General features: G+C 40.8%; 3 protein-coding genes, 1 long non-coding RNA gene and 2 other non-coding genes across 6 annotated transcripts; 4 read left to right on the forward strand and 2 right to left on the reverse strand.

The window, feature by feature from the left end:
• Nucleotides 1–4,782: 4,782 nt before the first annotated feature.
• LOC4326503 (glyoxysomal fatty acid beta-oxidation multifunctional protein MFP-a) lies at nt 4,783–10,688 on the forward strand. Its single transcript, XM_015765589.3, has 18 exons — nt 4,783–5,004; nt 5,938–6,009; nt 6,135–6,200; nt 6,299–6,355; nt 6,449–6,516; nt 6,600–6,681; nt 6,977–7,032; nt 7,177–7,479; nt 7,574–7,660; nt 7,731–7,905; nt 8,013–8,134; nt 8,221–8,384; nt 8,457–8,711; nt 8,844–8,965; nt 9,074–9,195; nt 9,643–9,791; nt 9,878–10,016; nt 10,247–10,688. Exons 1-18 carry the CDS (start codon nt 4,896–4,898, stop codon nt 10,280–10,282), a joined length of 2,184 nt encoding a protein of 727 aa, XP_015621075.1. The 5' UTR covers nt 4,783–4,895; the 3' UTR covers nt 10,283–10,688.
• A 3,016-nt stretch (nt 10,689–13,704) lies between these two features.
• Nucleotides 13,705–15,499, forward strand: LOC4326469 (large ribosomal subunit protein uL23). Its single transcript, XM_015767004.3, has 3 exons — nt 13,705–13,802; nt 14,854–15,215; nt 15,303–15,499. The coding sequence occupies exons 1-3, from the start codon at nt 13,791–13,793 to the stop codon at nt 15,385–15,387; spliced, it is 459 nt and encodes a 152-aa protein (XP_015622490.1). The 5' UTR covers nt 13,705–13,790; the 3' UTR covers nt 15,388–15,499.
• Nucleotides 14,064–14,151, forward strand: LOC112937667 (small nucleolar RNA SNOR75). Its single transcript, XR_003240330.1, has one exon. It is a non-coding gene; the product is annotated as a small nucleolar RNA SNOR75 (small nucleolar RNA).
• Nucleotides 14,237–14,303, forward strand: LOC112937683 (small nucleolar RNA Z105). Its single transcript, XR_003240346.1, has one exon. It is a non-coding gene; the product is annotated as a small nucleolar RNA Z105 (small nucleolar RNA).
• A 1,432-nt stretch (nt 15,500–16,931) lies between the features above and the next one.
• On the reverse strand, nt 16,932–18,140 carry LOC4326470 (uncharacterized). Its single transcript, XR_001547340.3, has 2 exons — nt 18,073–18,140; nt 16,932–17,469 (listed from the first exon to the last, which is right to left on the reverse strand). It is a non-coding gene; the product is annotated as an uncharacterized lncRNA (long non-coding RNA).
• A 2,554-nt stretch (nt 18,141–20,694) lies between these two features.
• Nucleotides 20,695–22,037, reverse strand: LOC4326471 (salt stress-induced protein-like). The gene is made up of 3 exons (NM_001397999.1): nt 21,985–22,037; nt 21,223–21,423; nt 20,695–21,125 (listed from the first exon to the last, which is right to left on the reverse strand). Exons 2-3 carry the CDS (start codon nt 21,418–21,420, stop codon nt 20,886–20,888), a joined length of 438 nt encoding a protein of 145 aa, NP_001384928.1. The 5' UTR covers nt 21,421–21,423; nt 21,985–22,037; the 3' UTR covers nt 20,695–20,885.
• Nucleotides 22,038–27,545: the final 5,508 nt, after the last annotated feature.

Here is a 27,545-nt window from a genome sequence, read left to right on the forward strand (position 1 = left end):
AAGGCCTTAAATATGGCTTGGGGCCCATATGTGGAAAAGGGTGGTAGGCACAAGAAGGGCAAGGACGAACTTTATCATGACACCAAATTCGCATGCGCACAACAGATCGGAGACCAATGTGGTTTCCATGTGTGCCACAACATGTCAACACTTCTAAGAGAGGTGAAAGATTTCGACCCTGAGGTTGTTGCTAATGGCGAATAAGCTCATTTCAATACCAACATTGCTATTCAAAACGTGCTAACCTCTTATTTATTAAAAAGAAAGGTAGAGCTGGCTTCAAGATCTCACCCATCAACCCCCCCCCCCCCCCCCCCCCCCCCCCGCTATCAGAGGCGAAGTGTGCACCTTCATTCTTGCAGAAATAATGAACAAGAAAGGACGTTTTCACGTAAACTTGGCTAGATAATTTATTGTGATGTAAAAATGATGTTTTTATAATTTCTTGTGATGTAAAAAATATGTTTTTATGGAGTGAAATGTAATTTACTTTCATATGTGCAATATTTATGGTAGTTTACTAAATTGTCATCAAATTTGATCAACTACGATTTACGTTGTACTATTCATTTGTTTTCTCCTTTTTTTTTCTTATTGACAGGTCGTGGAGGTTCACAATGAACAGGATACAAGAAATTTTGGTAATCATTTGAGGACTTTCATGGGGTATGAATTGTTTCATGGGGTATGAATTGTGTGCTATAATAAATTAAATTGTTGCATATGTGATGTTGTAAATTGCTGCTTTCTGATGGAACTATGATATGTGATGCATCTGTGATGTTGGGCAGTTGGGGAATATGTAATATGGGGGGGGTGACTGGCACCTGTGATGTTTTTGTTTTTCAGAGGCCATGGCTAGCAATTCCTGAGGCTAGCCAATATTTAGCATTTATTTTTTTCTGGAATAAACTCATCAGTGACGGTTCGGAAGAAAAACCCATCACAGGTAACCTCACCTGTGACGGACTCGCAAACTTCCGACCGTCACAGGTGACCCACCTATGACGGGCCTGTACTTTTAGGCCCGTCACAGGTGGGTCACCTATGACGGATACTATATACCGGAGATCATCACCTCTTACGGGCCTTTATTTAGGGGCCCGTCAGAGATGAGACACCTGTGACGGGTCCTAACTGGCCCTATGCTAGCTGAGGCCAACACTTCTGACGGCCTTCTATTAACTTGCCCGTCAGAGATGGATGCCACCACTGACGGTCGGCCATCCGTCAAAGGTGACTGGACTCACCAGTGACAACTGATTACTGACCAAGCACAAAGCCGTCAAAGGTGAGGGTTTGGGCCCGTCACAGGTGACCTTGGCCAGTGTAGTGTGGTAATCTTCCATCATCTCTGCGCCTGAGGCTCATGCAAGGCCACCAAAATCAATGGCCTGACTCAGGCTAATCATGCTCTCCGTGCGTCAGGTCAGGCAGGAGTAAGGCCTGGTTTAGTTGGAAAAATTTGTTTTAGGGTATCATATCGAATATATGAACACACATTTGAAGTATTAAACGTTGTCTAATAACAAAACAAATTACAGATTCCGCCTGGAAACAACGAGACGAATTTATTAAGTCTAATTAATCCGTCATTAACAAATATTTACTGTAGCACCATATTGTCAAATCATGGCGCAATTAGGTTTAAAAGATTCGTCTCGCAGTTTACACGCAATCTGTATAATTGGTTTTTTTTGTCTACATTTAATATTCTATGTATGTGTCCAAACATTTGATGTAACAAGGTGAAAATTTTTGTTTTGAGAATTAAAAAAGGCCTAAATGAGTCCCAGGCTCACAACCAAACAGAGCCAAGAATAAGTCAGGCTAGTCCCAAATCATGATATGACATTTCATTAACCATTGTGGTACCTTCAACAGCCTTGCTGTTTGGGGTCAGATAAAAGTTGCCTCCTTCGTGCTAAATCATGATATGATATTTCATTAACCACGCAATATTTAATAGTGAGATTTCAAGGTTTTTTTAAAGAAAAGATAACTGAGTAATTTCTAGATTTCTCAATGTAATTTCACAAATCATTTGTGAAAGATCTTCCACCTACAGAAATGAGAAGATATATCTTAGCATATAATATAAGAAAATAAAAAAAGATAACCATCTTATACATAGACGGAAATACCTTATTATAATTGTACCTTGTTTTACTAACTTGTTGCATCCATACATCAAGAAACCGAATAGCTAGTACGGCGTAATAAATTGGAAACTCGAGGAAATCATCACGTCCCTAGCTCACCGGCACTGGGATGGTCCTGGCTATCCCACGGTTTGGTGGTAGAATTTGGTTGAGGAAAGAATGGTCTGTGTTCACGTTGTAAAAAAATTGAGTACAAAGGTTAGTATCATTTGACAGCATTTATATATTTTGATGACTTGGCATCATTTGACTGGTCTTTTTGACAGCATTGACATAATTTGATGACTTAAAAAATAATGAAATAGAGCAAAGCAGTGCTAGCAATCCAGAATTATTTGCATCATGCGATGGATATATTCTATGCATCCTCGTCATAAAATGCAGAGAAATTAACCCCCCCCCCCCCCCAAAAAAAAAAAGTGGGGCACCTCATTGGCTCCATCAATAGTGTCCTGAAGATGAATGGTGTATTGGTGTTGAGGTTCTGAAGAGGTGGTCTTCCATATCGAGCTTCCCGCTCCCTACTATGTCCACTACTATCTACACAAAACCAACACCCACTGTATGACACTATTCGTATCAAAAACCCTAGGTTTAGTCATAAGCATGTGCAAATCGTGACATGAGACATGCTAGAATTCGACTCACCAGGAGGTATGAACATAGGACCGAAGTTATCTGCCTTGAACCTTGTAGTGGCAGCGACGATCATACACAACTTAAAATGTGGCCAATGAGGGGTTGGAGATGGAGTTAGTTTTCAACCTAGGTCCACCTTAGGTGGAGATGGAAGCGGAGATAGCAGGAGTGATGAGGCGGAGGAGAGGCATGCCAACGGTTTGGGTGCTCGAGGGGTCGAGGTCCACGGCCCGGACGAGCTCTCGCGCCACCGCGGATATGCGTCCGTGTCGCCGACGACCACGCTGCCCATGAGCCTGAGCACTTGCTCCGCAGTCGCCACAGTCACCAAGCTTTTGTGACACTGTTGCCATCGTGGATCCGAGCACCTGATGCCGGCATAGGGGATTTGGTGGGATCTAGGATTAGGGATTTCGGGATTTTGAGTGGAGCCACCTGGGAGCACAGTTGGTCAGCTGGGTAGGAATAGGATGGATGCACGGTCATGTACATAGGGGTGTAAGTGAGTCAGCCGCGAATCCACTTATAGGTCAAAATAAGCGGGTTTACGGCTTATTTTAGCTTATAAGTGAGTTTTACGGGTTAGCCACTTACACGGTTACACCCCTACGTGTACGGGCCGATGAAAGCCGGACGGGAACTCGGGAAGATCGGATGACGCACGACGCAGGGGTACTGTTGCGCTGTAGCAGTGCTAGCTGCGCTGAGATTCATCGGGATGTTAGTAGTGGATTACGGAAACTAAGGATATGATTAGTTCGTGCAATCCGTTGCGGGAATGTGGTGATTATGACTACTAATTAAATCCAGATTTCTTTAGCCCGGGCGCATCAAGATTCATTTGAGAAAACTAAAAATAGACCCACATCTGGATGGAGGGAGGATAATTAAACAGATAATCCTACGTCTACAAGTCTGACGTGGACCACCAATGATTGCAAGTACTGAAGTCTGATGCAGATTTTCGAGAACGTCACGCAATGGGTCTATCCATGATGGCTGTAACCGCAATTTTGTTTTCTAAGGATGGAAAAAATGTACTAATATTTCGAATAAAAAGTTGTTCCTTCTAATCCTAAATATTTTTAATAACAAATATTTCGTTTCTCCATACCATCCTTGAAATAGACAAAGTCAAGGTTCATTAATAAAAAATAAAACAAAACTGTAAAATTTTGGACACATTTGGAACCAGTTTCCGCATGATTTTTTTTCGAACGATTTCGCTCTATATTTGTCTATAAATTTTACAGATGTAAATAGGAAATTAACTATTTGCCACTCTTTTGACATGTCAATTAACGATTTCTCACACCCTATCTATGACATGTGGGCCTCATGTGTCTATGACATGTGAGCCCAGTGGCAAATTATTAAGCACCACTCGTAAGAGTGGCAAATAGTTAAAAGCCCCGGTGTAAATACCCTATAATTGTAATGTAATTATATTGTAACTTATATATAACTATAATGTAATTTTGAACCTTATGATTTGCTTTAAAATTTGTGCAAGAAATGTAGGAAAAAATCAGGACCCACGTATTTGTGAGGGGATTTGGTACCATTACATCTGTTTTCACGAAATTAGTATGTCACTTAGAGATTTTTAAAAGATATATATACAAGTTTTACATTATAGTTAGCTGTAATTACATCATGATTGTACTGTATTTACGTACTTTTTAGTTAAAATTTGACTACAAATATATATCCTTTTTTCGAACGAGATTTTCGAATCCATATGGCAAATTCCCCTTTGAAAATATTTGCTTGGGCATCTTTGGATCAAATTCTGTCATGTCAGGACAATCAGGATTTAATTATTTTACAGCGGGGAAGTCAGTCCTGGGATTACCCGAGGCTAGCCGAGGCAAAGAAGCCGATGAGGAGATGGGATGGATCGCGTCGCGCTCTCGTCAGCGCGGCAACCACCTCTTGGGGGGGTCGCGCTATAAATCGTTGGTCGGAGACGGAGATAGACATCGCTTGCAAGCTCCCAACTCCTTCTAGCGAGAAAGCAACAGCGGAGGAGCCAAACGCGAGATCTTTGGAGGCTCCGCCGGAGCGGGGAACCGACAGATTAGCGGAGGAGAGATGGCCGCGGCGGCGGCGGCGAAGGGGAGGACGGAGATGGAGGTCGGAGCGGACGGCGTCGCCGTCATCACCATCTGCAACCCGCCCGTCAACTCGCTCTCCATCGATGGTACACGCTATCTTCTTTCTCTCGTCGTTTGTCTCCTTTCGTTTGTTTCTGGGATTGGGGAAGGGTTGCGGGGTAGGGTTCTCTGACTGGAGAGTGGGGGAATTTTGAGAGCTGGGAGGTGGAGAGGTGTCTCTCGAGAATTATGTGATTGTGGCGCTGGGGATTGTGGGTTGGGGCTCAATTCTGCTTCCATGAGCTGTCTGATTGGTGATTGGGGATAGTGTGGGGATGCAGCTTGATGCCCAGATGTCTAATTCTTCCTTTTTAACTGTATTTTTTTTGGTAGATCTTTACCAAATAAACTGTATTTTTGGTAGAATTGGATGGGAGATCTCGAAGTTCTGTACAGTTTGGGTGTCCTAAGCAATACTTCGATTTTGGGGTTGTATACATTGATGCTATTACTTTGAAATTTCTCCTTCGGCAGTTTGAAACCCAAAAAGATTTGGCTGCTTTACAGGGTGGTTTGCCCATTGGTGTGATCTTACTGTATCTTGCCATAACTGTGTTGCTGTCAACTATTTCTTGTTGTAACTTGCTATTATTAAATGATGGAACTTACTGCCTAAACTTACTATCGGCAAAATATTACTGATTATGCTTTTGCTGAACCAGTTGTATTACATACATGGAGTCGAAAGTACAATACAACATTTGTGGCATATACACCATTCTGAAGTAGTACAGCAGTCGCTTGCAACTTGAAGTGCAAAATAATGCCATTGTTGAATAATACAGTTGCATCTTCCTCATCTTTAGACATAATAATGTGTAGGATACCATTGGTTTCATTTAGATAATGACTATTCTGAATAATACGCATGCCCTTAGTTTAAATTGAGGAGTTAACAGTACACTTCTAAATATTGAGTACCGCATTAGTATCAAATCCTTTATCCATCTTTGTTTTCACCATGACTTTTGCTCTTGCAGTATTGCTAAGCTTAAAGGAAAACTATGCTGAAGCTCTTCGGAGGAATGATGTGAAAGCTATTGTTGTTACAGGTACTTGTCATTTTATTCATTTAGGAATTATATATTCTACTGTTAAAGTCATGGCCGATTTTTGTGCATTCTGCGAAGGATTCACTATTCTTTTCAGTGACATTTTTTTTTCTAAATTATGACAGGGAAAGGAGGAAAATTTTCTGGAGGATTTGATATTAGTTCCTTTGGTAGTGTTCAGGGTGGCAAAGGTATGTCATACTTCTCAAATCTGTGATACTGTTCTTACTGTATGGTGAATTCTCTATCCATTCTACAGATCTCATTATACCTTAAACTTTTTCAACAGTTGAACAGCCAAAGGTTGGTTACATATCAATAGATATTATCACTGATACCCTAGAAGGTAATTGATTCGTTTGCACCCTCTATGAACTATGATTGCTTTTCCTATTGAAGGATTGTGTTGAGAGTTTTTCATATATGTTGTCTTAAACAGCTGCAACAAAGCCATCAGTGGCTGCAATTGATGGTCTTGCTCTTGGTGGAGGATTGGAAGTTGCTATGGTACTTGTTTGTTTTATCCTGGTTATTATCTTTGATATTTCAGAGGCAATAACTTCTTTGGTAATCCTTGTATGTTCAATTAGGCATGCCATGCACGCATTTCAACTCCCACAGCTCAATTAGGACTTCCAGAACTTCAACTTGGAGTTATTCCAGGATTTGGAGGTAATTCTAAACTTCAACTTCTATTTGGTGTCAATGATTCAATATTCTTATATGCTGGAAATTGGCTCCCAAAATACTCTATCCTATTAGTTTATGGCACTGGCTCCCAAAATACTCTATCCTATTAGTTTTATGGCACTGTAATTGCTTGAAGTGATATTTGTATTTTTGTTGTCACTCCAGTTATGATTTCAAATTATTATTATGCCATGAGCATTTCCTTCAATATGAAGGGGATGAATACACATGCTGCTTTCTTAAATTCCATGGGATTGACTTTATTCAATTTTCTTAGGAACACAACGACTCCCGCGTCTTGTTGGATTGACAAAAGCACTTGAAATGATGCTGGTAAATACTGCTTCATCTTTGCTTCTTGATGCTATGGTTCTCTCCCTTTTTTTATTTTTGCAGGGAGAGGCTATGGTTTTTCTGTTTTGTGATATTCCCTGTTTCATACCTGATTCATTTAATTAATTATGCCATTTGTATCAGCTATCTAAGCCAATTAAGGGTGCAGAGGCACACCAATTGGGTCTTGTTGATTCCTTGGTTTCTGCTGATGATTTGGTTAATACTGCTCGTCGTTGGGCTTTGGATATCTGTGAATTAAAAAGGCCATGGATCAAAAGTCTTTATAAGACTGACAAACTAGAACCACTTGGTGAGGCTAGGGAGATTCTCAAGTTTGCAAGAGCTCAAGCTCGAAGGCAGGCTGCCAATCTTGAGCATCCGCTTGTTTGTATTGATGTCATTGAAGAAGGTATTGTTTCGGGACCCCGAGCTGGGCTCTGGAAGGTACTTGATGCTACTTGTGTTATTCCTTCCTTATTCACGTATTTTCGTGATGTACACAGCTTGTACGCAATTCATTTCCCTAATGCAAATGCAGGAAGCAAATGCTTTCCAGGGTCTTCTTTTCGCGGATACATGTAAAAACTTAGTTCATGTATTCTTTTCTCAACGGGCAACATCAAAGGTGTGAGAACATTTTGTCAATTGTTAATATAGAACCATTTCTTGTTCTAATCCTCTCTCGAATACAACAGGTTCCTGGTGCTACAGACTTGGGATTGATGCCTAGGAAAGTTACTAAAGTTGCCATTCTAGGTGGTGGACTTATGGGTTCAGGAATTGCAACTGCGATGATACTGAGTAATTATCCTGTTATACTCAAAGAAGTAAATGAGAAGTTTCTAAATGCTGGAATTGACAGAATTAAAGGTAAAAACACCTCATCTCATATCATCCTTTATATTTGTGGGTGATTATCTAACACATTAACATCTGTGCAACAAAAGATAAACTGCCTCACTAGTTTGTTTGATCAGCCAATTTGCAGAGTCGTGTGAGGAAAGGGAAAATGACAGAGGAGAGATATGAGAAAGCCATGTCTCTTGTAACAGGTGTCCTCGATTATGAAAGGTTCAAAGACGTGGATTTAGTTATTGAGGTAGCTCTTTATCCTTAATTATTTGGTCAAAACTATGTGTCTTTTGTTGGTCAGCCCATTTATCATTGTTCTATTGTTCGTTGCAGGCTGTTATTGAAAATGTGAAATTGAAACAGCAAATATTTTCTGACTTGGAGAAGTACTGTCCTTCCCATTGTGTCCTTGCTACTAATACATCTACAATTGATCTTAATCTAATTGGTGAGAAAACAAGGTCCAAAGACCGTATTGTCGGTGCACACTTCTTTAGGTAATGCAGTGTTTATGGATTAACAGATCTTTTTAGTCACATGATCCTCCACTAACTGATTGCTCTTCACAGCCCTGCACATGTCATGCCACTTCTGGAAATAGTCCGCACCCAGCACACCTCACCACAAGTTGTCGTTGATTTGCTTGATGTTGGGAAGAAAATCAAGAAGACACCAATAGTGGTTGGGAACTGTACCGGTTTCGCAGTCAACAGAATGTTCTTTCCTTACACTCAGTCAGCACTCCTGTTCGTTGATCTTGGTATGGATGTGTACAAGATCGATCGTGCATGTACCAAATTTGGAATGCCCATGGGTCCATTCAGGTCAGATGTATTATTTGGTTTTGTTTTTGTGAATATGATTTGTGCAGCATCATTAATGTTTTTATATGAATGTGTATGAGCCATGTCAGGTGGACTCAATACGAATACCTCTTTTGTGTTACTTGAATGCAGACTGGCAGACCTCGTTGGTTTTGGTGTTGCTGCGGCCACTGGTATGCAGTACCTTGAGAACTTCCCAGAGAGGGTCTACAAGTCAATGTTGATTCCTCTTATGATGGAGGACAAAAGGACAGGTAAAAATTAATCAGCAACTGTCCATGTATCACGTCTATTTTTCTCTTCGCCATTTATTTATGCTGGATTTGTTCATACGCGTACACAATCGGGCAACTTTCACACAGGTGAGGCCTCTCGGAAGGGCTTTTACAAGTATGAGGACAAGAGGAAGGCAACTCCTGATCCCGAAATTATGAAATATATTGAAAAATCTAGGAGTATGGCTGGAGTAACACCAGACACTGAGGTTTGGTTTCGCCTTCTGAGTTTTCCCACTCTCTTTACTTCCCTAGAGAAATCTACATCTCATTCAAAATCATTTGTAGCAATAAAATCACTTTGTGGGTGGTGCTTGGTAAATTAATAATTCAAGTCTTAAACCAGGATTGTAATAACTGTCGAGGAGAGTCCTTATCTCAAAATATGGTTTTATGACTTTTGTATAATTATTAGTTCCTTTTATTTTATATTTCAAATGTAAATGCCACCTGTGGATAAATAATTCAAAAAAATCTGTATCTTTGATGTAATATTACTAGTACCTGAATTAGATGAGCTGATATAGTGGCACATTTTGACAATGATGATGATATACATGCTAAATTGACTAGACTATCGTGCAACAAGTGATATATTTCTGACAAAAGGAGTCAGTTAGCATCTAAATTCTAGAACTTTTGTACAATTATACCAGTTGATGAAGCTAAGTGAGAAGGACATAGTTGAGATGGTCTTCTTCCCAGTCATAAATGAGGCTTGCCGTGTTCTTGATGAGGGAATTGCAGTCAAGGCTTCTGACCTTGACATTGCCTCAATCTTTGGCATGGGATTCCCACCGTATAGGTACGTTTATAGAACTAGACCAATTTGCAAGAAATAATAGAATATACTAATAAAACTTGTCTACTGATTGGTGTTGGTGTGATCAGGGGAGGAATCATGTTCTGGGCAGATTCCATTGGTGCAAAGTACATCCATGACAAGTTGGAGGTGTGGGCGAAGCGGTATAGCGACATCTTCAAGCCTTGTTCCTACCTTGCAGAAAGAGCAGCAAATGGGGTTCCTCTGGTAAGCAAAATCATTTAATTCTAGGTGAAATTTTATATGCCTATTGTGTGGGAACTACTAATGTTCAAGTACGCATTCTATATTGCATACCTGCCATGCTGCCAGGATGCAAACCATATGCATCCAGATATACAGCATCCATTTAAATTCCTTTTATGCCTTTCTGTCGTATGTATTGTGATGATATTCTTGATTTAGCGTCTGATTTGTACAAAATATTTCATTTGCAGAGTGCACCAGCTAAGCAAGTCAAGGCCCGACTATAGATGAACATCCTGCTTTCCTATCAACTGCGGAAACTATGCAGAATAATAGAACACACGCCAATGGGGCATTTATGGTCTGTAGAATAGCCCATCCAATAATAATTAGAATAGGATTCTTGAAGAGTTATGTGTAATCTGTATGACGCCTCTCCAAGTTCTTGAACCATTACTGCGACAGTGTTTTGAGTTCAGACATTCTTTAAAATGTTTCATGTGCCAATGGTTATAAGCAGATTGAAAAGGCATACATAAAAACAGCGGGTGTTAATTAGTTTGCTTCAAGTTTGTCAAATGCTGCTATATGTTCATTGCGTCAATGCTTGTTTTTGGAAATTCGAATCACTGAGAGTAATGTGATACAATGACAGTTACATCAGAATCAGATAATCAAATGGTTTTGGCTTGATGTGCTTGGCTCTCCAACCAAATGTTTTCTGCTTTTGTTCCTTGCAGTTGCAAGATATGTAGTTTTATATATTTGAAAACTTGGCTGAAGTACTGCAAAATTCTTTAGTAGAAGAAAGCTAAGGGTTTTACATGAGGCTATTTTTATTTTCAAAAAACAAAAATTAGCCTTCTTGGAAATATTTCGTTTACATGAGCCTATCGCACAGCACCATATGAAAGCAATGTCACTGTATCTCGCATATGGACCAATCTCTCCAATCGTAGTCTTCTTGCAAATGCTTCTATTCAAGAAAATAACAACTCGTGCTATTCCTAAGTTTACTTTCACCCCTTATTCGATCAGCTAGTAACTACAATTTTGGTTTCATAAGCGGAATTTTCTCTTCTTCGCGTTGTATTTTCCTATAAGACGAGGGGTTATATGTAACAAATACAATGGGACGTTAGGCATATGTGATATTCCGTGCAAACACGAGAGGTTTTTTGCAAAATAGCCTACTAATTCAACCGGTTCCACTGATCGGCACGCATGCACACCACCACAGCGCCCAAATTTTCATTAACCGGTGCACCGCTTACAAGCGGTTTCCTGCACGTGCGCAAGGAGCCTGGAGGAGTAAGGAGCGACGTGTAAATCAGACATGGAGCCAAAAAAAATTCAAAAAACGGAGAAAAAAGGAATGGTTAGGGGATTAGTTGGCTGATTATTTCTATGACAGACTCCGATCCTCAAGAAGTTGCACATAACCTCCTGGGTATATCCTTATCCTGATATCCACATTCCCATAGGAAGGGTCTCCTCTACACCCTTTGACGTGGGTCACTGATTTGTGAGCCCGTTGGTTGTGGAGTCCACATATCAGCCACTCAAAATTAGAGTATGGTACTACAAATGATTTGTTTCCATTCTTGCCCCGTCTATCTCAATAGCTGCTCATTTTTCATGTTTGAAAATGCATCGCAATGAAACTTGGTCACACCTCTACCACCTTCTAGATGAAAGCATTTTTACGTGAACAATGATCAAGAGCAGAAATGTAAGTTGGCAGTCCTATTTATAAAGTAAAGAACGTACAAGAAGTCTCACTTTAGGAAGAGATAGAGACCAAATCGAATAATACATAGTTAATTATAGAACTAAACTATTACGATAGGACTAGTAAGCTTAACACATTACAAGACTTGCTATAAACTAGCTATAACATGATGTTATCGTCACCACAACATAGGAATTGTAAATGGATCACTACGACTTCATCTAGAAACAACAAAGTTAGCAACCTAGAATGTGCTAAGCACAACTCTACCGGACTAATCATGGTTGCCACCTGTTGTGCCTCGTCAATGTCACATCTCCAACTTCATAACTACCATACTCGTTGAGCTCTGGTCAAGCTAGACTCACAAGCACCACGGACCGAGAGTTGTTAGTCCTATAATGCTGTTAGATGGGAGCGCCAATTTAGCTAGCACTGGATTTAAACCAACAGATGCCACACACGAGGTAGTAATTCCAAAATGATGCATCCAAAGACATGTAGGAGAGACTGACATCACTGCTCAATCATATTCAAATTTAAGTTCGCCTGAAGCCTGAGGACCTCAACGTTAAGATGTATGAGATAAGAACACCAATAATGATGCCTGAAAGTAGATAACGATGCTCAAGAGTGTAAACGTCGTTCACACTATATAAAGTAAGGCAAGGCTTTTTCTTAGAGCCTTCCCCAATATTACACAGCCTTACGCCGAAATCCATGCAATATTGCAAAGAAACACTTCCATGCTCACCAGGACGCCTTGAAGCTCCCCACGAGCCAATCTGGAGAGGAGACAAATCTGGCAAGTGGAGGAGTGGTTGAATCCGCTAAGTCTGCGAGTGGCACCTCCACCTCCTTGCTAGGTACCACTGCACAAGCTTTTGCCTAGTTCTGCCAGCACAACCACTACGCAACCGACAGCTACTACTCTTATGCCGCCAACATGATATTGCTTCGTGCTAACCATCGGGCAAGATATAACCTTCCTGCAGGTCAAGTTGCTAGCATTAGACGCACATTCAAAAGATGCCTTGGTACATGATAGGCTATCAGTGAGCAGATCTGCCTCCATGGGCAACACACCACTTGGCCAAAATGCTCCACCTTCACACTATGGCTTTACACAACTAGATAAACATCGTCTCGGTAGTTGCCATCTTCATTGCACGCTCCAAGTTGCTGGCCTTCACGTATTGACTAGATCTGGTTAGTCAGACACCTCTTTTTATACAAATAGTGACGTGTCACGTTTCATTTACATTTGAGGACCAAATATGTAGTTGTTGAGAGACGCACACACGCTTCAAGGACATAGCCAACTCCTAGGCTAGTCGAGCGGCCGTTCAACTCCACGCTAGCATCTTCATTGTCGATTAGCAAAATTACTTGAGCAATGTTGCGAAGAAATATAACCCTTATCGCTCAGACTCATTGGTATCGCTGGCTCCGCAACTGTACATGCCGTAAAGGGGGTGGTACACTGAAACGCAACCAACTCCCTTCGCGGGAATAATTAATCATTTGCCACCCTTACAAGTGGTGATAAATGATTTTCCACTAGACCCACATATCATATACAACGAGTGGCAAATAATTAATTGCCACATTTTAAAAGTGGCAAAAAAGTTAAATATCCCTCGTTCGTGTCAGAGACAAGCCAGCAAGAAGCCAAAACTCATTACGGATCCGCTCAGTACACCGTAATTAATTGCCACATTTTAAAAGTGGCAAAAAAATTAAATATTACCCGTTTGTGTCAGAGACAAGCCAGCAACAAAGCCAAAACTCATTATGGATCCGCTCAGTACACCGTACACGGTGACGTAGCCCGTGCAGCCCACCAATTACAAACAAGGCCCAATCGGCCCACAAATCCCAACGGCCGATCTGAGCCGTCCATCAGTGCAGCCCAGTTAGGGTTTCCCACACTACCCTAACCCTATAAATACGAGGCGGGCGCCCCGCGCCGCCACCCTCCACTACTACGAATCGCCAGCCGCCACACCGAGCTCCGCCGCCGCCAACCCCACCGCGGCGAGCTCCGCCTTCCGCCGGCCGCGATGGCTCCCAAGGTTTGTCTGCTTTACATTCTCGCACATCTACCTCAAAACTCAAATTGCCTCTGGATTCATGTCGCTGTTGCGTAGCCGCCCCTCTCCTGCGGATGTGCTGTTGTCTAGATGTAGCATACGCAGTAGCTGCTCCTCAAATTGCTTTGAGATAATGATCATATGATGTGATGTGATGTGATGTGATTGTGTTAGAAATTGCTGCTGCTGCTGATTTTTAGTTATTTTCCCCCTTTCTTGCTGTGGGGGGTTGGTGGTTGCGGTTCTCTGTGATGACGAAAAACAGATGACGAGTCCGATCCAATCCATTCCATTAAACCATGGGGACAATCGAGGCATTTGTCTGAGAGAACAACAGCTTTAGTTTTTTCTTAACAAAAATATTCACTGGTTGTTGATTTCTTCTTGTTTTAGCAATGCAATCGGCATTTGTGGTATTGGCATGATGAGGAAAACCGATGTTTTTGGATCTATTTGATGATAAATTCCTCCTACTCATTCTGAATGCTGAGACCACAGTGTGTGCCTTTGCTTGTTCTATAGGTGTTTAGACAGTAGCTTTTTTTAATCTTGTACATGGAAGCTGCAAGCAATCTATGCTTTTCATTCAGTTATAAAATTGATTTTGTTTGACAAAATTGGTCTATTTTTCTAATCAAATAAAGTGGCTTTGTGCTTCTGATCCTAAATACTGGAAAAATGTATGTACCTTTGCAATGTAAGATATCTAGCACGGGTGTTCGACATTGATTACTGATGTGATAATGTATATTGGAAGTCGTAGTGATCTGATTTATCCAAAAAATATTCTAGCGTTAAGTTATAGTTGTAGTCTGTCTTTTATAGATTCCAATCACAATGGAGAATAACATTCTTACTATGGGATGTATGTGCTTTGTTCTTATTTCTGGACCCCTGTAATAAATTCCTCTTGCAGTTCTGTGCTGAATTTTACCCATAATATCTCTTCATTTAATTTTGGATTACTTCCTAATGACCAGGTTAGGTATTTCTGAACTATTGACAAATAATTGTCCCTTGTTGAATTAACTAGGCCGCTGTAAAGAAGGCTGATGGAAAGACTCAACAAGCCTTGAAGGTTGCCAAGGCAGTGAAGTCTGGGTCAATCAAGAGAAAGTCAAAGAAGATCCGCACTTCGGTGACATTTCACAGACCAAAGACCCTGAAGAAGGCGAGAGACCCTAAGTACCCAAGAGTCAGTGCACCTGGCAGGAACAAGCTTGATCAGTACCAAATCCTCAAGTACCCCCTTACGACCGAATCTGCCATGAAGAAGATTGAAGACAACAACACCCTTGTCTTCATCGTCGACCTCAAGGCAGACAAGAAGAAGATCAAGGCAGCTGTCAAGAAGATGTATGACATCCAGGCAAAGAAAGTTAACACTCTGATCAGGTTATTAACTCACCTTCCTTTGTTCATGGCTGAATACGCTTCATTCTGTATGTTGACAACTTGGTGTATCGATTTTCTGTAATACAGGCCTGACGGCAAGAAGAAGGCTTACGTGAAGCTCACTCCAGACTATGATGCTCTTGATGTGGCCAACAAAATTGGCATCATTTAAGTTAGGGCGCTTTTTTTCATCATGTTGAACGTAAGATTTTGGTTGGCTAGTTCTTAATGTTGAACAGAACCTTATAACTTGCAAAAGAACATCTTGAGTTTTGTTGAGCGAATATCATCTGTGTGAGCGCACATTTACTGAATCAGTATATCAATGTCAGTTGTGCATCTTCTTCCAACATGAGGCTACTCTTCTCTGTTGGTCGAACTGTATGGAGCTAAATGTTGTGCTCTGGTTTCACATGATTGGCAGCTCTCTTACACAACCATGAGTCGATAACAAAACCAACCCAGAGCTGTTAGTACCATCCTGTTTATACCCGCAATGTTTTTTTATTTGCAGTAATCAATTTAGTAATTCTGGAGTGAGATTTACATGTATAGGGAGGATGCTAGTGGGAACAGCGTCCGGTTGTGGACGCCATTTCTAATCACGTCCATACGGGGGACGCTGCTCATAACAGCGTCCAGACTCTGGTAAAGCCGTGACTGCCCGTTGGTCCAATCCACCGCACGCGCGAGGACGATTCGCAGTGTCGCCATTGACACTACGCTGCTGAACAGCAAGCAAAGTCTCCGTTCATGCTGGCTCATGTTCTTGTGATTGGGGTGCCGCTGGTTGTAGCCGGAAAGGCTAATGCACGAACGAGATGGACATCTCACGAGCGGGTCCTGACAGCGGTGTTAGGGTGGGTTGGGGTGAGGGACGAGGGTGGCGCCGGAAGGGGGAAGTGGACTTGCCTTTAGCTGCCTGAGTTGGGTATGGAGGATCACCAGTGGATTTGTCTCCTCTTGTGGTCATCGTATTGATGTTCTCTAGGGATGGCTTCGGTTATCCCGAAATAGGGAACGATAACTGCCAAATGAGCTAATTGAGTTTTCAGTATTTTGTTAAAACTCAATTGGTTCTTGATAACAGAGGAAAGTCCCCCCCCATCTTGGGGTGGATGCTTATTTCCTCCATGGTAATTGTCGTATCCCAAGATTATCCTATACTGCATCCTTCAATTTATTCTTAAAAAAAAGGTAAAAATCGGTTTAATGCCCTCAACATTAAAAATGTGCAATTTAAAAATTAAATGAGGCTTGGAGGACATCTGTATATTTCTCATGGCCTAAAATGCTTAATTAAATTTTAGTGGAATTTTCTCAGACCGCCAGTTCCTCTCTGTCCTCGATGTTAATCGGCCATCACGTCTCGTCATAGGCCGTCGTCGCCGAGTCCGACCGGTGAGCTCGCCGTCTGCTGATCACCCGAGCAGAGAAGCTGAAGACGATTGATTGCATTTACAAGTCACCAGTAAAGCTAATTCAAGTTAATTGAGATGCAATTTTCTTTTCTTTGGAAAAAACATATGTTTCCTTGTTTTGTTGTTTTCGAAATGTCGGAGACTTGGAGCTAATAGGTACAGGCGTACAGCAAACCCCCTGTCTTGTATCTCAAAACACGTGTTTGGTTCTTATCTAGTTACATAGAGACTATATATACATTGACTGTAAATATTGGCCTTCCGTCGCCTGTCGCCACTATTCTCGAATCCCATGTAAACATTTATAATGTGGTATGTACCACAATTCTTTATTCAATGACGGCACACACTTTGTAAATAATAACAAGGCAAGGTTTGAGGTTATCAGGTAGAACGCAGACTCAGCAGGATCCCTCAACTTACAATACATATACGATTTACAATACATATATATGACTTACGACACAGAATCAGAGTGGAATTATTGAAATATTCGGTTGTGCAAATACATATATAATCCACTCTGATTCTCACAAACCATTGTAGAGCATGCAGTAACGGGCAATGGCACAGGTACGTAGCTGCAGGGCATCGCATCATGGTTGGACATAGACGCCAATAGCATCGACGAGCAGTCCAGAGCGCGCAAAGAAGCCGACGGCACGAGCGTCGTCCTGGAGCGGGACACTGAAGGCCGTTCCATTCGGGACACCAAACTCGTGCGTGGTAACATCCGTGACAATCTTCAGGTACGTCAGAATATCCGCTAGGGTTTGGAGCGTGCCATGAGTTCCAGAAACTTCCTTCACACGCTCGGAAGGGCCAAACTTGATCTGCATTAAGATTGTATTACTTGATTATTTACGGTTAATAATTACTACTCCCTCCATTTTAGGTTATAAGACATTTTGACTTAAACTTTTAAATTTGACTAAGTTTATAGACAAATATAGTAATATTTATAATACTAAATTAGTTTCATTAAAACAATAATTAAATATATTTTTATAATAAATTTGTCTTAGGTTGAAAATGTTACTACTTTTAGTCAAACTTAAAACAGTATCGTCTTATGACCTGAAATGGATGGAGCAGCACATTATTGACTGTTTTATCTGACGAGTAAAATATTTCAATGTCTGCCACTAATACAGAAACTCCTATCACTATCTATATCTGCCATGAATCGGAAGTGATAGAGAGCATATCACTGCTGTCTTGTAGATTAATTAGAAGCTAGCAAGGAGTAAATACTGTATAATGCACAACACAATATTAAACTTCTAATCAAACTTGTAAAGCTTTGGCCTTCTTTGGAAAACGCGAACATACACGTTTGCAAAACCTATCAAAATGAACTGATTTCCATGCAGTTACCAATTAAAGCACAGAATACAAATACGAATACAACTACATATACATGTAGTATTTGTTACCGTTTTGTGTAGTACTCGATGTCGATGCTTCTTTATATGGAATGGTTGTTGAATTGTTACTATGGTTTGGTGAGTCTACTGGGCATGGGAGGCTCATATTTATAGCTCTCACTCGGTGGATGTGCACAGACGGCCTTCTAATTAACACGCACACTGAGCCAGGGCGTATATTAAGCGTAATGCTAAGTGTAAACTTTTATAATAAATACACAATTGAGTTAAATGTTCAATTTTGCAATTTAAAGTTCTAAATCTGGAATTAGACATCTTAAATTTTACTTAAAAAGTTTCATAATTGTATTGAAAGTTTCAAATTTTGGTCAGTACTTCTTAAATTATGAGTTAAATTAAACTCTTTAAGTTAAAATTTTTATTTTTTAAGTAGAAAGTTTACTCAAACTTTTCAAATATAAAATATAACTTTGTGTTGAAAAATTTCCCATCACACAATATTACTCGAATTTGAAACATATTTAGAAATAATAAAAAGTGTAAACAATCATCAAATACCAATTTTGGATAATTTTCAAGCTACTCTAAATCACTTAGAAAAATGTTTAAAAAATGGTGTTACACCCATTTAGCTCGTGAGCCCACACCATACGGGTTCACATCCTCTACCATAATGATTAATGATACTATCATTTATAAACACTGATGTGTGTAAGCAATAGGAGTTTAGAGCCTGTATATTAGTGATTGTAATGGTAGTGAATTAATACGGGGTCTTCACCCACACCGTACACATGTGCCACGCTTGCGTTGTCTGCACAGCCAGCAGGGCCAATTAGTCACTCATGATGCATGTATCCATGCAAGCATGTCCAGTTTCTTTCCTTAATTTTTTAGACTTATCCTTTAATAATTGACTTATCCCAATAGGAAGACCCATATTTATAGCTCTGGCTTGACAGTTCATTGATGCATGCACGCACGTTCTATTTCTTTTCTCGATTTTCAGACTTAACAAATAATACATAACGAAATCGTAGTAGGGATGCCCATATTTACAGATCTGGCTCGATGGAGTACTGTTCACAATCACAGATGCATGCATGCACGTTCATTTTTTTATTTAAATTTTTAGACTTAGCTTAATAATTGGCTTATCGCAGCTTTTATTATCACTCAGCTTACTCCACATATCCTATCGTATAGTTGCAACTAAAGCTCAATATAAAAGCATACCAAATCATTATTCCCACATCATTTCCATTATTCCCTATGTCATTTTTATAATATTTATCATATCCATCCATGTATCCCAATGCCAAAGCGAGGATGCAATATCAGTAAAGTTTATCCCCCCCTAATAGCAATTAAAGCTATTTTTTCACTCTTCTAATTGTGCCATATACCTCAATAAATCTCATCAATTAAATCAAAGTTTAAGGCTACATATTGCCTCAAAATACCTTTGCTATTGGCCATTGGATGCAATGGCTCAGATTATATATTTTAGTGCTATATATTATATTGCTTACATTTACTCCTCATGCTTAACCATAATTATCTCTATTTAATCCAAAAGTCGATTGCCCACCAATGTCGTTATTGTTGAAAGACAACACTTATTTCTAAGTGTAGATAAAAAAATAAAGTAGTATATTAAATTTAGGAACACTATGTTACAGACTACCCATTGCGGTCTATTCATATAGACTACAAGGATAATAACCGCACCCTAGGGTTTTACATAACTAAAAGCCTTGATGGGGACATTTATAGAGATATTCGTATCATTTCCTAGCCTATCCGGTTCAGGCAGCCCCCATGAGCTTCTCTTGGGCCATGACCGGGTCGGTGCGCCTACGAGGGCTTCATTTGGGTTGGTCCATTTCGACCTTTTGACCCTCGTAGGCTCATCATGCCTACGGCTTTGTCATACTTATGACCTATGCTATCTTGAGAGCTCTACGCCAGGTCATTAGCATGTTTGCTGGGCAAGAGGATGAGGAAGGGGGCCTATTGATTTCAGGTGAACCTCGTTATCGGTGGAGGAAATCCGAAGCTAGACCGTTCCCAAAGGGGAAACGCACGTGGCATCCTCCCCAACTGCGGAGCACACATGGCTAATGAGGACCAATAATGGTGCTAGGACTGCTGACGTGCACAAGGAAAGATGGAGCTGTCTCCCGAACCGAGCGGCGCGTCAGGGCTTACCAGCGCCACACCATGCGCGGCGTGCACTACAGTCCCGCCCGCCGTCGATGGACAAAAGCAGTCATAGTCACCACTCAACACCGGTAGGACACTCGACCAATCCAAAAACAAACCATGAATCCTTCACTATTGATTGGGCCTGAATCGAATTAGATGGGCCTCATGTGGTCCAAGCTATTACCTGGGCCTCAGGTACTTCCTATGTGTGAGATAATGGTTGAGCTACCTTCAATCGGAGTGTGCTGCATTTTCTTCATCCGACGGCTGAGAAGCGGTCTAATTCACTGATCCAATGGTTGAGAACTGATGATGACATGGAACATTGAGGTTTACGCTTTAGGATCTTATTTGTAATTAGTAGGTAATAACGTTATAGAAGAAGGGATTAGTTGCCCATGGATAGTGATACCAATATGAGAAACACACAAGGGAGCGGACCAGGTGCTGAACATGTACAAATGACCCCAACTTATTGTAGTAATAAATATTAAAAAGTCGACTGGGACAACATATATATCGCCAACTTTATTGTACTACGGATCGGTGCAACACGTACACAGACAATGGGGGGATTGCATGAAGTACAACAACACCATGGAACATTATTTCGTAGATATGGTAGTAGGTAGTAATTCTTTGACCACTGGGAATCAAGGGTGGACGTAGATGCCAATTGCGTCGATAAGCGTTCCAGACCTTCCAAAGAATCCAACGACATGGCCAGAGTCTTGCAGTGGAATGCTGAATTCCTTTCCATTTGGGACTCCAGCCTCGTATGTATTATTAGCACTTGTCACAATCTTAAGATAGGTGACAATGTCAGCCAGATCATAGACTGGGCCATGGGTTCCAGAAATCTCCTTGATCTGCTCAGAGGAGCCCAGTTTAATCTGCAGTAACATCGTTTAATTTGTTGGATTATTTCTGCTATTATAGGAATCACCTTGTAAATTAAGTGGTTAACCTTAATTAAGCAGTGTAAATTACCTCTGTAGAGGTGCCTTCGCCCCCACCCCATGGACCAATGGCATATTCCTGTCCATCCACACCGATGTAGTTGAAGGCAATGGATCTGATTGCATCTGAGCTGTAGATTGTCACGCCTAACAGCTTCTTGGGTGGCACACTGATGTCCTGAGCTGACCCTCCATTTCCGCCCCACGGACCAATCTTCACCAGCGTCATACTCTGTTTAGTAAATACAAAAGCACATCTTAGTAAATTCAAACATGATTTTTCAGGTTAGCTTGTTTGAACTTTGAAGTTGTAAAATTTTGCCTAAATATAAATTATTTTGGAATCGTCAAGTTTGCTCACCGTATTCCCACTCAGTTTTGTTCAGATATAAATCAATTTGAATGATCGCACACTAACATATATGGTATTGTTTCCGAAATGTGTAGGGGTAACATGATCATTTCTATGGTTTTTAATTAATTTGCACAAGTAATTTGAATCCGAACGAGTGCTTTTGTACTTTCACAAAACAATAGCAATGATGTGACCATCTGATTTTTTTTTTTTTTTTGGAATCAGTCGTCCAATTTGTAGCTTCCTCGAATCTCTATGCATTCATGGTAATATTTATAGGGATGTTTTTCCAACTGTAAAAGGATAAAATCTAAATTGCATGCAACTAGTTGAGCTTACAAAAAAAAAACAAAGAACGAAAGAAAGGAAAACCTTAAGCAGAGCTAGCTAGAACAACATCAAAAAAAAAAAATGCAGAGTACTGCTATGCTTTCATACCTTCGTGGTCGCTTAAATTTCCTTGTAATGATAGTCGACTTGTGTAGTTGTGTAGGGCAATGGGGATTGCACCCTCTATTTATAGTGCTTCTTATGCCTAACATCCACTGTATCAACTGCATTCGTGTACGTAATCTTTCATGCATGTGCTCCATCTTTTGTTGGACTTTATAATATTCTAGACATTTATCCATCTATCCTTCATTCTGAAGCCGCCGTCACCAAGCCTTGGTTTTTGACAAGCTGGTGAGTGCTAACATTTAAAGGCTATCTTATTGTCGACAATGCTGCTAGCTAGCTAACTGAATGTCCCTGCACGGAGTTTGACCAAGCGAGCCAAGCTCACTCAGCGCCACGTCTGCCAAAGAAGCCTCGTGTCCAAATTTCATACCCCTCTGTTATCACGGGTACAGGTGTTCCTTATCTTCTGGCGATTTAGGGACATGCAGTTTTGGACTTGTTTTAAGTAAGTCAAAGTTTAATAACATTATTAATATCTTTCTAAATATTTAGATATCTTTGAATAATAGAATTTAATATAATATTATCTTTGTTTCAAAGAGTCCATAGTTTTCAGCTCGAAAGACCACGCGTTACAGATCTTACTATCAAATTGACGGATATCTGCTTAACCGTTGTTTTGAGCAGCACCTGCATGTTGCAAGCAATCCTCATCCCTCCTCAATGCTGAAAAAAAACGACCCCAAAAATAGCGTCCGATCATTCTGTTGATCGATACTCACACACATCATCGCCAGCATCGATCAACAAACGGAAGCAGATGGTACCGCCGGAGAGTAACTAAATTATAAATAAGGTGTGCCATCGCTAAATTCCACCCATGATCTCTAATGCATGAGGGAAGGTTTTTCGGAGCACACCCCATGGAGGATACGACGTGATTTACCACCGTCCCTTGTCTGAAAGCTAGAGTAAGGTGTTCCTCTAGAGATTGATATGTATGGAATAGCAGAAAAGAACGCAATAACGACATCTTCGAGGAGAGGAAACACACTTAGCCGTGTTCAGTAGTGGTTGTTGGAAACTAATCCCTCCTTTCCTCGTGCACGTAAAACATAGCAACTCATTAGTGTATGATTAATTAAGTATTAGCTATTTGTTTTTTTAAAAAATAGATTAATATGATTTTTTAAAGTAACTTTCCTATTGAAAATTTATAAAAAAAACACACCGTTTAACAGTTTAAAAAGCGTGTGCGTGGAAAAAGTGGAATGTGAGTTGGGAAAACGTGACACAGTGGTATGGTTTCAATTTTTCCAAATTCGAGTGGCATGTAGCCGATATCGTGAATAGTAGTGACATTTACCTAAAATAGTATATTTGTAATGGCATGAATCCAACTAACTCTAAATATAATTATACTACTATATAATTATCACTATGTTTTGAATTTTTTATTTGGAAGAATTGTAAAACAAAATAAAAGAAGGGAAAGGGAAATCATATAAACAAGGGGAATTCTAGGGGTCACCTACAAATCGGACGCCCGATTTTTTTTTTTTTACAAAAATCGGGCGTTGTTCCACCAAGTAGATCGGAATTGTTTCACTAAGTAGATCGAAAATGTTTCAATCGTTTAAAAAGATGAAATACAACTAAATCACCTCATGAAATATTTTGCTACAATGTATGAAACAATGGTTTTTGAAGTTGTTTCACCATATATAAAAATAATATTTCAGCAAATAGCAAAAGGATGTTTCAATTCACTGCAAGATTTAATCTATACACAGTGAAACAACACAAGTATACTTACTGAAATATTGTTGGTAGAAAAAAAATTGAAACGGATTCCTTTAATACATAATACAAGTATACTTACTGAAATATTGTTGGTGGAAAAAAAATTGAAACGGATTCCTTTAATGGAGCGTTTCTGTAATATGCGAGTGATTTGTTGCAACGATGCGTGTGGTGGGACGCGTGGTGAGATGGTGTGGAGGCACGGGTGGTGCGGTGCCCATTTTTTTAGCGCCCGTCGGACACCCGACTCGGGGCATTTCCAGAAATTCTACCGTTCTCGAAAAATACCATCGGTACTTATCTGGTACCGTAAGACCACATTCCATATATAAACAATGGAAAATAAGAGATGGTTAGCTGAACGTGCAAAAGCAGACAATGCATTAGGCGTGCATATGCACCAGGGTCCAATACAAATCAATCAAACAAAGTGCATATGGCACTGAAAATCATAGGCACTGAAACTATGACGTGCACGGATGAATGACTATTCTCTTTTCTGGCCAATTGGAGAATTCCTACACGCCATCCATCGGGTTACGCGGTGCTACCATGATTGATTGACTCCCTTAATTCCTACACTGAAACTCATAATATTCTTGTTTCCTGGACACGTCACAAGCTGGACTCATGCCCCATTCCACCATGATTGATTGACTCCCTTAATTATTAATTGGGACCACCTATTCTGCAATCACTTAAAATTTTGGATTTTTTTTTTCAGTCGATTCTGTGCGCCATCAGATCTACATCCAACGGCAATGCTGAAAAAAAGAAAAGGAGCTTGTGCAAAAGGAAAAGGAAAGGAATAAGTTAAACTACCGTCACTAAACTTTACGTCGAGTCTGTATGACATCCCTAATTTCTAATGTCAGAAATTTTCTCCTCTCAAATGTTCAAAACAGTGCAATCAAGATCTCATGACAATATGTATGGGTGGTTTTGCTGACGTGGCATCCTAATCAGCAATCTGGTCCCACGTGTAAGTGAAAAAAATAACATGGGTCCGCATCCCTTCTATCCACCATTTTCTTCTTTTTATTTTTTCATCTTCTCTTTTCTTTTTTTCTCTACTCCTTTTGTTCTTCTCTTTGCCGCAAACGAGGGAGCGGCAACTGGCGGCGGCATCGCGGCAAGCGTACGGAGCAGGCGAGCGAGCGCGGCTGCGGCGGCTGGCGAGGGGGGCGCGCCTCCGTGTCTCTAGGCCACCGCGCCATGCGCTTGCTTACTTGCCCATGTCAACTCCATCAATTCAACGACATCATGACATGCCACGACTCCAAATTAATCCGGCTCCGGAGCAGGTGGCCAGAGCAGCGCAGCTGCGAGCGTGCAGCCGGTGGAGCGGAGCAGCGGTGACAAGCGGCTAGCGGGCGAGCGCGCGGCGGCCGGAGCTTGCAAGCGAGCGCGTGGCTGGCGCAGCAGAGCGGCGGCGACCAGGCCATCTGCCGCTGGCTGCGCATCGAGAAGATTGGAGAGGAAAGGAGAAGAGAAGAGACGAAAGAAAAGAAAAGAGAAGAAATAAGATATGTGGGTCTCATATTTCTTTCATCTCACTTACATGTGGACCCCATATTTTTATTTATTTTTTTTACTAGGATACCACGTCAGCAAAACCACCCATATATACTGCTTTGGGACCTTGATTGCATGGTTTTGAACATTTGAAGGGTGAAGATTTCTTGTATTGGATATTAGGGATGTCGACATGTCATACAGACTCGACGTAAAGTTGTTGGACGGTAGGTGAACTTATTCCAAAAGGAAACAAAAGGGGGTGTCGAGTCCATAGTGCTATTTTGGGAACCACTTTCGAAGGTCTAGAACAAGCCCACCATTTTGTTTTCACCTCATGTTAATGTTAAAATTTGGTAAGATTGGATTCTGTTAAGGAAAAATCACAATTAACGGATGGAAAGCTTATCCATAATAGACCGAGTTCAAAAAGAAATCATGAAGACCATGATATGGCAACTTGGTTTATCTATTAATTAGGCAAGGTTTAGTAACTGCCTTTTTATCTTTAGGAAAGAGCGTTTAGGATCCGATCAGAACTTATATCTCTTCGTTTATCTTTAGAACAAATTGAGTCGTGTCCGATTAGGACTCTTATCGGTCTATGGGTATAAAATATAAATATGTACATCTGGAGTCATTGTAAACTATCTCGACAAATCAACATATTTACTTTCGGCGCATCGCCACCCTCTCGCGAGGTTTTATTTCGACGAGTTCTTATTTTCGTGCATGGGCTGCATCGATTGAGTTCAACCTCCGGCTAATCGGGCCGACGCAAGTGTTGCCTATATGGTAATATCATCTCTATCATTAGTTCCATTACTGTTTATAGTCACATTGGTTTAGTTAGGACTTCCTCGGTTAGTTCCGATATTCTGATCAAGTTAATGTTTCTTTAAACATAATATCTTGTCAATCTCATCTGATGTGTTAAATTTCTCTTTCATGGTTTTACTGTCTTGGTTAAATTTAATACATGACCGCTTTGGTTGGCTCATATTGGCTTGCTTGAATCTATCAGGCAATTATCAACCTTATGATGCATCGGTTGTGGCAGCGTTATGGACATCTGGTCTTCGACAGCGGCATAGTTGTCCTCGCACCTCAACTTCTAATAGTCGAGTTACGACTACAACTGGTCTTCAACCAGCGGCGTAGCAGTCCTCGCTCCACGTCTTCAAGTGGTCGAGTATGTTTACGTACCTGGTCTGCGACCAACAATTGTAGCGGTTCTCCTACTGCTTCCGCGAAGTGATTGAGTACAACTACACACCTGGTTTTGGCCCCTGGTGGTAGCCATCTCATCACCCCATTTGCATCATTTTCTGTAAGTATTTATGCATATAAATGTGCAATATTTGTCCATTGATTCTCTTTTTCTTATATCATCTTGTCTCGAAGTCGATCCTACTGTCCTTTTACGCTAGTTTGACACGCCAGAGTGGATAAGGTGATGTCAGGCATTGCAGAGCCAAATGACCATGTCATATTTGGTCACGTCAGAGTGGTGCATGGCACCGTACTAACTAAGCCGCATAACCGGGAATTGGTTTTCCCAACGTCACAACTAGGGGTAGGTAATCGCAGCTTTAGCTTGGTTTATTATAAGATTTTAAGCCGCCTATGTGGAAAAACGACTTTTCCATAAAGACAGCTATGGACTAGGAAGAGTACCATACTCCGATTACTGAGGGCAGCTCTAGCAAGACCGCGAGAGTACTTTTTTATTGTCACGTGCAAATTCAATTTATTTTCAATTTTCAAATTCACATTATATCATGTTACCCTTGAGCGTTCGCTCGGGGGCTCTTTCTATCTAACAATCTATTCTGAGTATTGATTTCAGAAAAGTCAGATATCAGAACAGTCAACTCAGATTTTAGGGCTTTGTCGCAGGCTCTACAGCTTCTCGATTATCCAAGAATGGTTGGTGGAGTTCGACAAGGATTATGGAATAAAACAACGGTTTGCCCGCCAAGACGAAATTTCTTGACTTCAACCCAAATTCTCGATCAAGGCTGGGCAGGGAATTTAGTCGCATACTCCGCACCTTCTCGGTCGTCCGAGAACATCAACTCGTTCATTTGCATCGAAGTCGGGGGCTATTGTCAAGGTTATGGATAACACATACGCAATAATAGTCGACTAAGCTCGGTGGGGTCCATCTTATACCAAGTCTTATACGGAATCATACGTCGTATATAGAATGAGTTCCGGATAAGGAAGGACAAGTAGAGTTCTATATGGAAACTATAAGGACCACTCCGATCGTATCTATA

This window comes from Oryza sativa, chromosome 1, assembly GCF_034140825.1.
Source record: "Oryza sativa Japonica Group chromosome 1, ASM3414082v1".
Lineage (NCBI taxonomy): Eukaryota > Viridiplantae > Streptophyta > Magnoliopsida > Poales > Poaceae > Oryza > Oryza sativa.

Bases quoted from the DNA above. Each gene is read 5' to 3' on its own strand.
- LOC4326469 (XM_015767004.3), top strand. The intron at 15,216-15,302 runs GTTATTAACTCA...TCTGTAATACAG, and splicing joins AAAGTTAACACTCTGATCAG to GCCTGACGGCAAGAAGAAGG.
- LOC4326503 (XM_015765589.3), top strand. From the start codon at position 4,896: ATGGCCGCGGCGGCGGCGGCGAAGGGGAGGACGGAGATGGAGGTCGGA. The intron at 8,385-8,456 runs GTAATGCAGTGT...TGCTCTTCACAG, and splicing joins GTCGGTGCACACTTCTTTAG to CCCTGCACATGTCATGCCAC. The intron at 8,966-9,073 runs GTAAAAATTAAT...ACTTTCACACAG, and splicing joins GATGGAGGACAAAAGGACAG to GTGAGGCCTCTCGGAAGGGC.
- LOC4326471 (NM_001397999.1), bottom strand. From the start codon at position 21,420: ATGACGCTGGTGAAGATTGGTCCGTGGGGCGGAAATGGAGGGTCAGCT. The intron at 21,126-21,222 runs GTAATTTACACT...ATGTTACTGCAG, and splicing joins GCGAAGGCACCTCTACAGAG to ATTAAACTGGGCTCCTCTGA.